General features: G+C 45.5%; 1 protein-coding gene across 18 annotated transcripts in view; it reads left to right on the top strand.

Moving 5' to 3' along the window:
- LOC125387582 (LIM and calponin homology domains-containing protein 1) overlaps positions 1-13,615 on the top strand; it is a 317,590-nt gene that overhangs the window by 291,262 nt on the left and 12,713 nt on the right. For 5 of the 18 annotated variants that reach the window (XM_085691811.2, XM_085691813.2, XM_085691818.2 and 2 more), the window contains 7 exons: positions 553-593; positions 1,901-1,981; positions 4,876-4,968; positions 6,151-6,255; positions 7,285-7,409; positions 9,491-9,612; positions 10,462-10,585. In XM_085691811.2, coding sequence (XP_085547937.2) covers positions 553-593; positions 1,901-1,981; positions 4,876-4,968; positions 6,151-6,255; positions 7,285-7,409; positions 9,491-9,612; positions 10,462-10,585 — 691 coding nt within the window. Of the gene's footprint in view, positions 1-552; positions 594-1,900; positions 1,982-4,875; positions 4,969-6,150; positions 6,256-7,284; positions 7,410-9,487; positions 9,613-10,461; positions 10,586-12,471; positions 12,800-13,615 lie in introns of those variants that run through there. The other 13 variants (XM_087908986.1, XM_087908990.1, XM_087908991.1 and 10 more) reach the window with 6 other exon arrangements.

The raw sequence follows: 13,615 nt of genomic DNA, 5'->3' as shown, positions 1-13,615 counted from the left end.
TGTGACACACAGTTAGCAATGAGCTTGTTCTTTGGTATCAATCAGCACGGTCATACTAAAATTGGGAGGATTTCACAGAGCTTTATATTGATTTTTGAGATGCCAGAGAAGTAACACCACCCACCTGGCTCTTTACCATCCGCTTCCCCTTGAAATCAGCTGAGAAGCGTTGGCCACAGATGTGGTGTTCTCTTGTTAACTGTGTCACTCGCTGCTCTTCCTGGATGACATCGGCCTCTCTGTGTGGTACTTCTCCGTGTCAGACAGTGGGGGACCTGCTCTGTTCGCCAGAATGCAGGGTGTGCTAAGAGCCGGCACTAATAGCTGTAGTCATTGCTTCCTAGAGTCTAGTACGTGGCGCTGCTTCATGGGTCACCCTCTCAGTCCTCTTGGTGACGGGCACAACCTGCCGCGAGGCTCTGCTCTACTGTGATTTCCTAATGCTGCCCAAGTTAACCTAGGAGCCACCCTCCACTGAGAGGAGCAAAAGACCAGCACAGCCAGAAGCCACCCACACTGATGCCTTCTTTTCTGTCTTTTTACTCTGTGTAGCCGATTCTCCGAGCAGTGAGAAGTCCCCCGTAACCACACCCGTAAGTAGTCCCCCTTAAAGAACCAGGTTGTGCATTTGGAGTGATTTCAACTTATGTTTGATTTTCTTAACCAAAACTGAGATCCAAACATTTTTATTTTGAAACAGTTTGATGCTTTCTGGCACCAAGATTGTATATCATTATATAAAGTCATTATCCTGTCCTGCCTGGAAACAAAATGCTTATTTCTTTGTATCCGTGAGTCCGGGTTTACTAGCCGCAGGAGGTGCTTTATAAATCCTCCCTGTTTAATCTTCCTTGACTGCACAGTGAGATGCAAATAGCTTTCTTCTGGGGTGATGGTGAGCCTTACTTGAAATCATCATATAGTTGCTGCTATATGGTGCCTGATACAGGAATGATCCCTCCCTCTCCAGTGATCAGTCCAAGATGCTCCCTTTGTGGCCATGTAGAATGGACCACCACTTGCCTCATACCTTTAATCTCTCCAACCACGTCTCAGAACTAGGAACCGTATGTGAAAGTCCAATCATAAACCAACAGTGGTAATCCCAGGTTTCCTGGAAGCTAAGAACCCCAGAATGTCTGTAAAGCTGGCATCACCACACATAACTGAAGAGGATGATGCAAGCCATTGACTTCCAGGGTTGTCAAACTATTCATGCGCCCCTGGGTGGGGATGGAGAAGAAAAGTCACTGCAGAAAGATATACTGTCATTTCCTGTTGGGGAAAGTAGAACACGTGAGAGAATCCATAGATGCCGGTAGAAAATCCAGCTGTGTTTTTGTTTGTTCTCCAACTTGCTAAAACCTTCTCTAAAGATTTGTTTATTATCAGTCTTGGGTTTGAGTATTTAGTATGCTGGCCTCAGGGCTGGGGCTCCACTCACCTTGCTCTCCAGGTGACATTAACCCACTTTGGGAAAGCAATAGTGGTATAAGGGGCTCACTTCAGGTCCAAAAGACCCTAGTTCTTAGACGATACATCTCTCCTGGTATAAGCCAGAATTAGCACAGGCAACAAGCGCCGTGCCCAGGAGCACGGGTGCTTCTAAGACTCCTCATGCTCCCGAGAGACATGGAGCAAAGCCTTCTCATTCTTGTGGTTAGGCACTGTGTTTCTGTTACCCATAAAGAAGCACCGAGGCATAGAACCAGCCCGGCAGCTTGAAATCAAAGTAAAAAGGGATTAAGTTTGGAAGCGGTTTCTGCCACCAAAGAGGACATTTAGTTGTGTGATTTGTTTCTATGTCCCTTGGGTACCATATTGGAGGCTATTGTCTTCTTGCCCTGGCAAGGCACCCAGTTCTGATCGTGGGGTTGCTGTCTTTGTTTTTCCTGAGCAGTTTAAGTTCTGGGCATGGAACCCGGAAGAGGAGCGTAGGCGACAGGAGAAATGGCAGCAGGAACAAGAGCGTCTGCTCCAGGTAGGACCAGCCTGCTGGTTTCCCTGTGCTCGGTAACTGTGTACTTGCGATGTCTGTTGCATTGAATAGACTTTTAGCACAGGGAACATGGAATCCAGTTCTCAGAAACTCAGGAGTTTGTCTATGCTCGGTGTCCAGGCAACCGAGCCTTGTACCTGATTGTTCCTGCTAACAGGTCCAGTGACGACAAGAAGTGGGGAAAAATACTCATATTAAATACTTTAAAAAATATATCTCTAGGTAATTATTAAGGGTCGGCCTGTACTCATTACCTCCTTAGTCACCAGTTCTCAGTTCAAGAAGCAAAGAGAACGAATTGCCCAAAAACTATTTGATAACATTAAGGTAGAATAAAATTTGACATCAGTCTAATTCCTTTAACAGAATTTTCATTCCATTTTTCAGCGAAAACTGATAATGGTCGATTCTAGAAGTATTCCAAGAAGAAATGTAACACGCTTCCATTTGCTTTCTGCCCACAGTGACTTAGTGACCTCTGAAACTGACCTATTTGTATACTTGGGGTGTGCCAGGAACACATCTGAATAGCCTGTGTTTAGGTGAAAAGGCAAAGGGTCACAGATGTTGGGTTAACCGCCCAATATCGCATGGTTGATAGATGCAGGGCCTGGACCCAAGCCTAAGTCTCTACTCCCTAAAACCTATGCTGTTTCTACTACACACTCAGACACTCACATAAAGAAGTGGTGTAAACCTTGTTGAATTTGATGGTTCCTGCTACTCTAGAACTGAAGGGCAAAGCGATTTATTCTCCTTTCTCTTCCTATTTTATCCTAACCCTTTGCCCTGATTCCCATGGGTAAGGGAGTGGGTTCAATGGTAAAAATCAACTATTTGAATTTAGCTCTGCAGTTCAGTTAGGTCCCTTTGGAAACTTCAAAGGGCTAGGCCTTGATGACCTAAACGATAATAAGAACCTCTGGATTTCCATTCTAAATCTTTATAGTATTCTGGAATGAGGGGCCGTTTGTTTTATTTTTGGAATTGGCTTTGGTTTCTTTTGTGTGTTTGTTTTTTGAGACTCACTAGATAACCCTGCCTGGTCTGGAATTTTCAAAGACCCTGCTGTCTCTCTCCTGAGCACTGGGATTACAGGCGTGCAGCGCCATGCCCAGCTTCTGCACTATTTGGTTCTGATAATAAGTTTCACTTGTATCTACGGCTTCTGCCATGGTTTGGCCAGCAGTGCTCTACTAGAATCAGCAAGAGCACCCGTCTGCAGATGTCCCCATGAGAGCCTTTTGCACCTGAGTCGTGACATAGCAGCTGCTGTCTGGGGACACCTCCATGTCGTCCCTCCAGAGAGACTCACAGGCCTGTCCTAGCCCCAGACAACGACAGTAACACGTCAGGTGTTGGAACATGTGTGCACAAGCGCATGTCTCCTTTGTCTATGAGGTTTTCATTTTTTTAAAAAGATTTATTTATTTATTATGTATACAACATTCTGCCTCCATGTATGCTCGCACGCCAGAAGAGGGCACCAGATCTCATTGTAGATGGCTGTGAGCCACCATGTGGTTGCTGGGAATTGAACTCAGGACCTCTGGAAGAGCAGTCAGTACTCTTAACCACTGAGCCATCTCTCCAGCCCTGAGGTTTTCATTTTTGAGGTTTTCACGGGATCAGTTCTCATTTCAAACACTGATTTTGATCTTCACATACTATTTTTTTTTTTCTGGTGAGCTGTCAGGGACTTCCTGTATATTTTTATATCATTCTTATAAGGAGTGTTTTATTATATCTCAGAAGTGGTGACGAGTATTGCACCCTTTCTGAGCACAGGAATGGAAACTCTCACACCAAAGCACTGTGATGAGCGGTTTAAAGGCTCTCTTGATTAAAGTTACTGTGAGCTGGGCCTGGAAGGCCTCATCTCATTGCCATGGTGATACGCAGAATGCTTCTGCCTCTCAGCTGATGGTTGTCTGGAGTGCTTTGGACTTTTCTGCCCTGTCTCTCTTATAAACTTAGTAGATTTTATAACCTTTTATTAAACTTCCTTGCCAGCAGTGTTGGTTGGCTTGGGCTTTAATTGGTTGGTATTTACAGGGGTGGGGTTCAAACCTAGACCATGGAACGTGCTAAGCAACTACTTCCCCAGCCCAGCAATATATTTCTGTTGGTGAAATAGCAAAACTCACCTCTGAGAGGCTCAGCTGAAGTAGACTCTATGGGTAGCCTACCTAGGACCTCCCAAGCTGAGGGAGATTGTTGATTGTTGATTTTTTCATCCTTCATGAACAATTGTCTGTCTGAAGAGAAATTCTGAAAAACACGACAGCAGAAATCTGACTTCCCATGGGATTTTAAATGTCTGTGTTAGTTAATTTTCTCTTGTTGTGATAAAAAAAAAAATGCCCTGACAAAAAGCAAGTTAGGAGAAAAGGTTTATTTTGGCTGACAGTTCCAGAGTGCTACAGTCTGTCACAGTGGGGAAGGCATGGCAGTGGGAGCCAGAGGCCTGGCTGGCAGTGAGAAAGCCAAGTGGTCACATTTCATTCACACGGTAGAAGCAGAGAGAGAAGAGCAAGGGAGATTGGTCCCTAAAACCTCAGAGCCCAACCCCAGTGACATACTTCCTCTGGCCAAGCTCCACATCCTAAAGCTTCCCAAACAGTACCACTAAGTGGGACCAAGTGCCCAGATACACGAGCCAGTAGGAGGTGTTCCTCATTCAAACCACCACATGTACCTGACTCGTACCTAATACCCAGCATCTCTTTCTACGGTGTGCATGCGTTAGATTCCAAATGTTCACTCATGAAGAATATCTTGTAATGTATTGTGCACGGTGCTTTAGAAGAGGGGGAACATCCCAGCGATGGGGTACGGTGGTCACTCCCAAATGTTCTTTGGACATCCCATGACAGGAGAGGTACCAGAAGGAACAAGATAAGTTGAAGGAAGAGTGGGAAAAGGCCCAAAAGGAGGTGGAAGAAGAAGAACGCAGGTACTACGAAGAGGTAGGAAATTGCCAAGAAGAATGTGACTTTGACAACACAGTCCCTCAAAGTCTGTCACTTCCCTTTGTGTCTGCAGTGTAAGCTGGTTGTGGGTGTGTCTGACTCTGTCCTGCAGCAGTGTCCCTTCAGTCTCTTGAAAGAGAACCACATCATATGGGTTCTGACAGACCCCATGTGGGCTATAGGAAGAACGCATTGGGCCATGTTCAAGAAGCCACTGTGATCACATCAATATCTGATTCTTGATCTATCTTAGAGAACATAAAAACAGCAATATCAGGGCTGGAGAGATGGCTCGGTTGTTAAGAGCACTGCCTGTTCTTCCAGAGGTCCTGAGTTCAGTTCCTAGCAACCACATGGTGACTCACAGCCATCCATAAGGAGATCTCATGACCTCTTCTGACCTTCACGGGGAACGCTGTATACATAATAAATAAGTCTTAAAAATAATTTTTAAAAAAGGCAGGTAGTGGTGGCATACATCTTTAATCCCAGCACTTGGGAGGCAGAGGCAAGTGGATCTCTTTGAGTTTGAGGACAGCCTGGTCTACAAAGCGAGTTCCAGGACAGCCAGGACTCTTCACAGAGAAACCTTGTCTCGAAAAACCAAAAACAAACAAATGAAAAAACCCAGCAATCTGTGTGTGTACTCACTTACAGCAAGAGTGTTTGTAGTAATGAATTTGTTTTGTAGGATAATTTTAGCATTGAAGCTAAATACATCCTTACTACTGTCTACAGCAATACACCAGGCTGGAGAACTTTAGAGGAGACTTGTGAGCTTGTAATGTTTTAACAACAGCAACAGAATTTGGAGAGGCCGTCTAAAGTGTTCATTATCTAAAGTTTATTGTCAATATTGTTGGGAACTTTGCCTTCCGCATAACTGATTTAGCTGATAAGCTCCACAGTAGTTTTGCTTCACCCTGCTTTTCTGATTAATTAAACACTAGTTAAACTTCGTGTTTGTAAATTCAATACGAAGTTCTAAACTCCTGCCTACTCGGTGTATTTGATTTGTGTGCTCTGGAAAAATGCGATTTCCTTAATGCCCTGCTTTCTTGTATATGTTCTGATGAATCTTCTTTTCCTGGAGTTCCTTAATGTGTCTTTTTCTCTTGACAGATTTTTAAAATCTTTTTTCTTTTTTTTTTTTTTCATTTATCCCTGTCTTTGCCCTAGGAGCGTAAGATAATTGAAGACACGGTGGTCCCCTTCACTCTTTCCTCGAGTTCTGCAGACCAGCTGTCTACTTCCTTGTCTGTCACTGACGGCAGCGGGACTACGGTAAGATCACTGATGGAAGCCACCGAGTGTGACGTAAGTAACTTAAGCCAGGCTTCCCATCACACTTAGTAACCTCATACCAAAGCTGGCTGTTCGTCCAGAGCCACAGCAGCTCCTGCGTGGACACGACACCTGGTGTGTTGTTCCCGCTGTCACCCAGCCCTAGGCTCCTTTCCTGCAGAGCAGTAGCCCTTGCCCTGACCAGATCTTCCCGGACAGGCTAGCAGGATAGTAAACCCATGTGCTGGAACCTTCTCTCTGCCTGGAGCAAGCATCACTCTTTCCTTCCACAGCCATGTGCCCCCCACCATGCCATGCACCCCTCTGCATGATTGGCAGCAGATATGCCCCCCAGTGCATTCTCCACCTGCTGCATTAAAACAAGTTCATTACCCGTAAAATTCCACATGAACCTGACATGTCTTTGGGTAGAGAGATCCTGGAAAGGCTGGTCAGTCCCACATCCCCCAAGGTGGTGGGGGTATAGATAGAAACATGTTAAATCAAATAACTCATGGCTACCTAAGGCCTTTTGTCCTGAAGTAAGCAGTCCCATGTCTTTGTTTTGTTTGGAAAGGGAAGTTTCTTGACCAATCCCTTTTGTGATCATTTTTTAGAAAGATCTCAATGGCACATTTATTCTAAATATTTGAAAACTGTTGAACTCTGTTAGTTTAGGAGACTAGTCTTCGAATTGTAAGCAGGGGGACTGACAAACAGGGTTGGGGCAGGAGTAGAAGAGCGGGGTGGCTATCATCGGCACGTTGTATGCATGTCTGCAATCTTATAGCGAATCTCATTCACTTGTACAAAAAGAACATATTAATCATTTCTTTAAATTTAGAGCAAAAAAAATAGAAGAAAATTTTCATTATTCAAAGAGAGGAAAGGGGATGGGTTAGGTTTCAGGTAGTCCGTGGTCAGATGTAAGTCATTAGGGGGTGGGTTTCAGAGAGTCCATGCTCAAATATGAAAGTCATCTAGCGCATCTAAAAAATATATTCACAATGATCCCAATTTTTCCATCAGAATAAAGTGGACTTGGAAAACTCTCAAGACAAAGAGAAAGAGAGAAGACAGAAGATACCTTTCCAGGAGAGCGACAGTGACCAGTTGCTCAAGGCTGGGGAAAGTGGTTCACCGAAGGAGGACAGGTGTGTGCCCATCCAAGCGTGCATGGGAATTCCCTCCCAGGAAGGCGATCCCACTGCTTTAAGATGATCAGTCTAATGCTGCATTCCATGTTGCTTAAACACGCTCCAGCAGCGCTGAAGTCAGTGTCCTTGGGTCCATGAATATATAGACTTATTTTTAAACAGGCAAAGCCAGTTGTGGTGACAGGAGAGACAAAAGGATCATAAATTTGAGGCCAGCCTTGAGGACATAATAAGAGCATATCTCAAAAAAAAATATAATTAAATTTAAGAGCTGGAGAGATGGCTCCGAGGATAATGTCACATACTACTCAAGCCTGCAACCTGAGTTCGATCCCCAGAAAGCACATACAAGTAGGAGAGACCCAACTCCATGGTCATCCTCTGTCCTCCACATGCATGGTGTGACGTGAGCACAAACATCATTGATGGGGAATCTTTAAGAGGTGGGACTGAGTTAGGGTGTGGCTTTCTGGGACCTGGAGAAAAATAGGCACATGGCCCCGGTACGCTCTCTCTGTGGTTTCCTCACAGCACAGCTGAGTTTGAACTTCTCGTTCCTGTTTTGTGAGTTTTCCCCTTATAATAAATGAAAATATAATTGTTTTATCTTTTAGCTAGCCTGGTTATTTCACAAACTGGGTTAATTCAACACATCATATACATGCACATTATAAATGTTTTAATAATAATGTAAAAAAATAATAAGGGAGACCTGTTTTAAATAAGGAAAATAGTGCAAATCATCAAAGAAGCTTCTTGTTGACCCAACACCTAAGCTTTCAGTTACCTGAACTAGCGGCTGTGCCAGAGAGAAAAGAAGTTCAAGTCCTGAGGTTCCACCTACCTTGGTTCCACTGTGGACCTGAACTTGGCTGTGGCTGTACTCACTGATGTGAGCATGTTTACTCGGAGTGATAATGTGAAGGATAACCAATTTGTCAGAACCAGTTGTGGCTAGTCACTCATGTGTGTACTCTAGAATGTTCCATGGGAGAGCCAAAACTGAACCCAGAAAACCCAGCGTACACAGAGTACCTGAGACTGGACCCGACTCTGGGCTACAGGTTATCAGTGCCACTCACCCTTGGCTAACCTGGAAGGAATCTGCAGGAAGCCCAGGAAGTTGACAGCATCCTGCTTACGAAACAGATGCTTGCCTCCGGGGCATGAGATCCCACATAGGTATCAGCAAGTACGCATGCGCCTGTCACACGTTCCCAGCATCCCAGAGAGACCCGAGAATGAGAAAGGTTTCTAGGTGTCATAGACTGACCAAGGCTGGGAGCCGAGTTCCGGTGAGGGTTTGCGTTGAGTGAGCTGCTCGCAGCAGACACTGAGCACCAAGTCTGACTGGCAGGGTGTGGTCCTGGAAGAGCAGCTCTGTTTCCAGGTAACACTGCTTCCGAGTCTGGGAAATGAGCTCTGATAGGGGAGATTTGAAGGATCCCAAAGCACACTCCATGTGCGTGTCTGCTAGTTCTCCACACAGGCCTTGGCTCTGAGTTTGCTGTTTGCTTTCTCCAGGCTCCTTTCATTGTCATCAGAAATTTTGCTTTTATCCCCTTAAGTCTTTCCTTTCTCTGCACACAGAAGTCACTGAAAAGCTGGGGAATTAACCAAGGCTGCAGAGATCCCAAGTGACCTCAGTGACTTATTTATTCATTTGTTTTTAGATAGTATATTGCTTTGCAGCCAAGGCTGGCCTTGAACTCATGATCCTTCTGCCTCTGCCTCCTGAGTGCTGGCATTACATATGTGCTTCATCGTGCCTGACTTCCAAGTGAAACCTATAATAATTGCTCTCTTGTGAAAATCTGGGAGCATCCCTAGAGATGCTCAGCCTGAAGAATCTGGTGGGCAGGGAGGACCTCAGAAATGATCATTTCTTGACTGTGTTAAATTGTTGTTAAAATGCACAGTATTTTATAGTGGTTTTAGATCAAAAGAATAAGCAAAAGTCTATTTCCTTTCCTTAGACTGTAATTGCTAGCTCTGTGTCCTTGGGTATAGAAACAGTAAGTTTGATCAGATGCTGTTATCTCTGCTCTGAAGATGTATCTTTGTTTTATCATTAGCAGCCTAATCCAAGAACCCTCAGCTTGTTCAGAAGACTCCATGTCAAAAGGAATCCATCTGGACCAGCGGCCAGAGGCGGAGGCTGAGACCCCACACTGTGGTACAAGCCCACAGCTAGCTCAGGGTAAGAGTGGAGAAACAAATCCCAACATTTAGGTTGCTGTAAACCCTCACAGCTTCTGTTAAATATGTAACACATAAACTCCCGTCATGTGACCAGACTACACAAGGTCGTTGGGGCTTCAGTGAGACTTGGACAGTTATTAGAACTTTACAGAATAGAGGTTGTGGCTGCTGAGATGGATTAGCGAGTAAAGAACTTGTCATTAAAGCCCGATGGCTTGAGTTCAATCCTGAAGACTCATAGAGCAGAAAGAGAGAAGTAACTCCCCGATGGTGATCCTTCGGCCTTCACACACACACACACACACACACACACACACACACACACACACACAAATAAATAAATTAATTTCTTAATTTAGAAGGAAGAGCTGGAGAGATGGTTAAATGGTTAAGAGCAGTGACTGCCCTTTCAAAGGACCCAGGTTCTATTCCCAGCACCTATATGGCAGTGCACAACTGTCAGTCACTCCGTATCCAGGGCAATATGACACTCTCTTATGGCCTCCATGGCACTGCCTACATGTGGGATCACAGGTGTACATGCAGGCAAAACAACCATACACAGAAAATAGCATTTTTTTAATCAAGGGGAGACTTGACAAAAACCCTTTAAGTTACCATAAACAGTGCATACTTCTAATGTCCCAGTTGTACCATTGAACATAACCCCACCCCAGAAATGATCTTGGCGGGTAGACTGCACCAAGCCAGATTGAGCTATGTGTGGAACACGGTCCACAGAGAATTCCTGTGAGGACCAGCAGCCATTGGCGCATTACATTCCGGTGTATTCCTGGGTATCAACGTGATGCTGCTGAGCACGCTTATGTTCTTTTCTCGGTTTTAGAGCCACCTCAGAATCAACAGGTATCAAACCCATCAGCATATATGTCAGAAGACGTGAAGCCCAAAACCCTGCCCCTGGATAAAAACCTGAATCATCAGCTCGAGTCTCCGGGTGAAAGGCGGAAGTGAGTAGACAAATAAGGTGGATGTGGGATTCTTTCTTTCTTTAGCGTATTGACCTGGACGGGGAGCAGTGTATGATGGAAGGATGGCAGCAGCTTCTCTGTGCTCTGTCTCCATTGAATCCTTTTGAAGCACTTCAGCATAATAGGTGCTTGAGAGTATAAAACTCTTTGTCTCAGTGAGCCTTCCCAATAATGTTACGAGGTTGATAATCCTAGTTTTCAGGTGAATAATTTAGGGGAGTTACATATCTTGCCCCCAGAATTTGACCGGTTATGTTTGAGAGGAGTTTACAGAAGGCCAGAACTTCACAACAAGATGGCGGATAAACCGTGCATCGCACTTTGACCACGGTTAAGCCAGTTAAGCCACGCATTGCACTTTGACCACAGTTAAGTTGTGCATTGCACTTTGACCACAGTTAAGCCGTGCATTGCACTTTGACCACAGTTAAGTTGTGCATTGCACTTTGACCACAGTTAAGCCACGCATCACACTTTGACCACAGTTAAGTCGGGTATCGCACTTGGAAGGTCCTAGCATTCATTACTTTAACCAGTCATTCTACTTGGATCCGGTACCCACTGTGTGGGCACAGAGCCGGTCTGCCTCATACCGACACAGAACCTTGAGGATGTGTCTTAGTGTTTCCCGCCTTAGTTTCCTCATTGTCAGGTTGGAACGCGACTGGTATCTTCCTCAGATTTCCATGCCTGGCAAACGACCAGCACAGCACTGTGGATCATAAGCAGGCCATGTTAGCTTCTCCTCCTTCTCTACACGGTATTAAACCACCACCCTTCTCTCTGAATCCTCCAGTTTTCATGGCTGGGTATCTGTGGCCCTGGGATCGACAGGAGCGCAGATCGCCTAGATGCAGTGACTCGCAGTGGTTACTGCATGATTTTCAGCCTCTTTTTCTTTCAAGCCATGGTGCTTACACTTTGAAAATGTGACTTTTGGAGGAGACAGGTACCATCTGAGGTGGGGGCGGGGCGCAGGGTGAGCAGGGCCTCAAGGGATCTCCCAGTCAAGCAGCCAGAGACAGAGGAGTTTTGTCCTCTGTGTTCCTGTTTTCTTTTCCTTGTCCTTTTCTGTGCCCTGACTAGTTCTTCACTCACGATATTAACTTTTCCAAACTGACAACCTGTTCCCACACAGGGCTCCCAAGCAGCGCTTGCCACTTTGTGACATGCCGGCCTCGTCAAATTACAGCCTTCTGATTTCTTATGACCTAATGAGTATTAAACAGTCTCGACACCAGCTTTCAGTGTGGACATCTAAGGCAGGAGCCACGGCACTGAAAATCCCCTCTAAGATCGCCCTGTTTGTTTGAGTGGCCACATGACCCTAGCTGCATGATATCTTTTAATTTTAATTTTGTGGTCTTTACCATAAAGCGATTTTTTTTAAAAAAAAAAAATCATCTCCCTGAACTTCTGGGCTGCCCTTAAGAATTTCTTCCTGTGTTTTTATTCATCTTTCAGTCCCATTAAGTCTATAGTTTTTGTAGGAAACACAGGGTGCAACAACAGCTTGTTCAACAGCTTAAATAACAGCTCCGTGATTTAAATGACGAAGAAATCACCATATTCTCCTTTCTAAGCAGCAGTGTCAGTGTGGTTTCCGTTTTACACACCTGCGCGTTCCTTCTAGACGTAATTGCTAATTTTCCTTCTCTTCCATCCCCAATCCACACTTGTGAGACTGAGCCAGGAGGAAGACCAAACTTCAGGCCCACCTAGGCACCTTACCTCAAAACAAATCAAGCCAAGATGCCAGCAGGAGACTCCTTTGTGGTCCTTTTGTTTTAGTTTGAAGCTAAAATGTCTTTTATTGTGGCTTCTGTTAACTTTTCATAACTGTGGGCTCCGTTGCCGTGTTACAGGAAAAGTCCTCGAGAGAACTTCTGGGCTGGACCCCTGTCCCCCTGTTCTCCTACCCCTCCCAGCCAGTCACCAAACAGGTATAAGAGGTCAGTGAGCCTTTCAGAGGCTGTTTTATGGTCCAGCACCTACGGGCATGATTCTGGCCAGATTAGTGCTTGCCAAATGATTCTGAGAGACTTGTCGTCTACATTCCTCCTCAGACCACATGCACAGAGGGGGAGGAGTCAAGTAAGCATCTCCATCTGCCTGCGGATTCATTCATCAGCATGGAGTAGAAAAAGTCAGACGTGTGGTGCTGACCGTGGCCATTAGGTTTTAATGACATTGTGTGGAGCATGCAATCTAATAAGAAGGCCCACCAGACAGTTGCTGGGCTCCGACAGCTATGCCTCCGCCTCCAAGATGATAACCCTCAGAGGGCAGGGGGCTGCTGGCTCCCCCAGAGAAGCGGAAGGCTGGGAAACAAAACTTCATCCTCTTCCATCCCTCCCTAGATCTGACAGTGGCTCTGGGCAGTAGCTGGTCCCCGTGATATCTTTAAAAGCTGCCCAGCTGTCTGTCTGTCACTGGCACAAATAACTAAGAACTAAATGGCTTTCACTGATAGAGAATTTTCTTTCCATGGCTAGATAGAGGTACATCTTAATCACTAGGGTTTGATGAGGCCAGGCCTTTGATGAGACCTCTCACTGTCTGCCCTTCTGTTTCTCTGTCCCTTTGGACCGCTGTGACTTTCAGATGACAATACCGGTGAATTTCTCCCAGGGCTTTGCAGCAGAAGGCATCATGGGAAAGCCGCCATAAGGGGACAGCCCTGTGGTGGCAGGTGGGCCATTGACCCGGCCCTTTCACCTACTGTGAGCTGTTGAGTTTATCTCCAGTGTGTGAGTGGACAGTGTCCGGGGCTGTAGGTAGACGAATGAGGGTGGGTTCAGTCCCAGGAGTTTACAATATAGACAGAAAGCATGTACCATTCCAGCAGACAGTGTTTGTTCTGGAAGACACAGTAGAGATATGCTGGCCAACCCCAGGAGAGCCCTTGGTGGCACACAGGGAGGTCAAGGAGAGACAGGGACCCTATCTCTGAGGCTTCCCAAGGCACCTTCTCCCCTCCATTACAATGGACTCTTTGTAAAGTAAATG

Source organism: Myodes glareolus, chromosome 8, assembly GCF_982192425.1.
Source record: "Myodes glareolus chromosome 8, mMyoGla1.1, whole genome shotgun sequence".
In the NCBI taxonomy this organism is placed as follows: domain Eukaryota; kingdom Metazoa; phylum Chordata; class Mammalia; order Rodentia; family Cricetidae; genus Myodes; species Myodes glareolus.
This window is presented reverse-complemented; position numbering and strand designations above follow the sequence as displayed.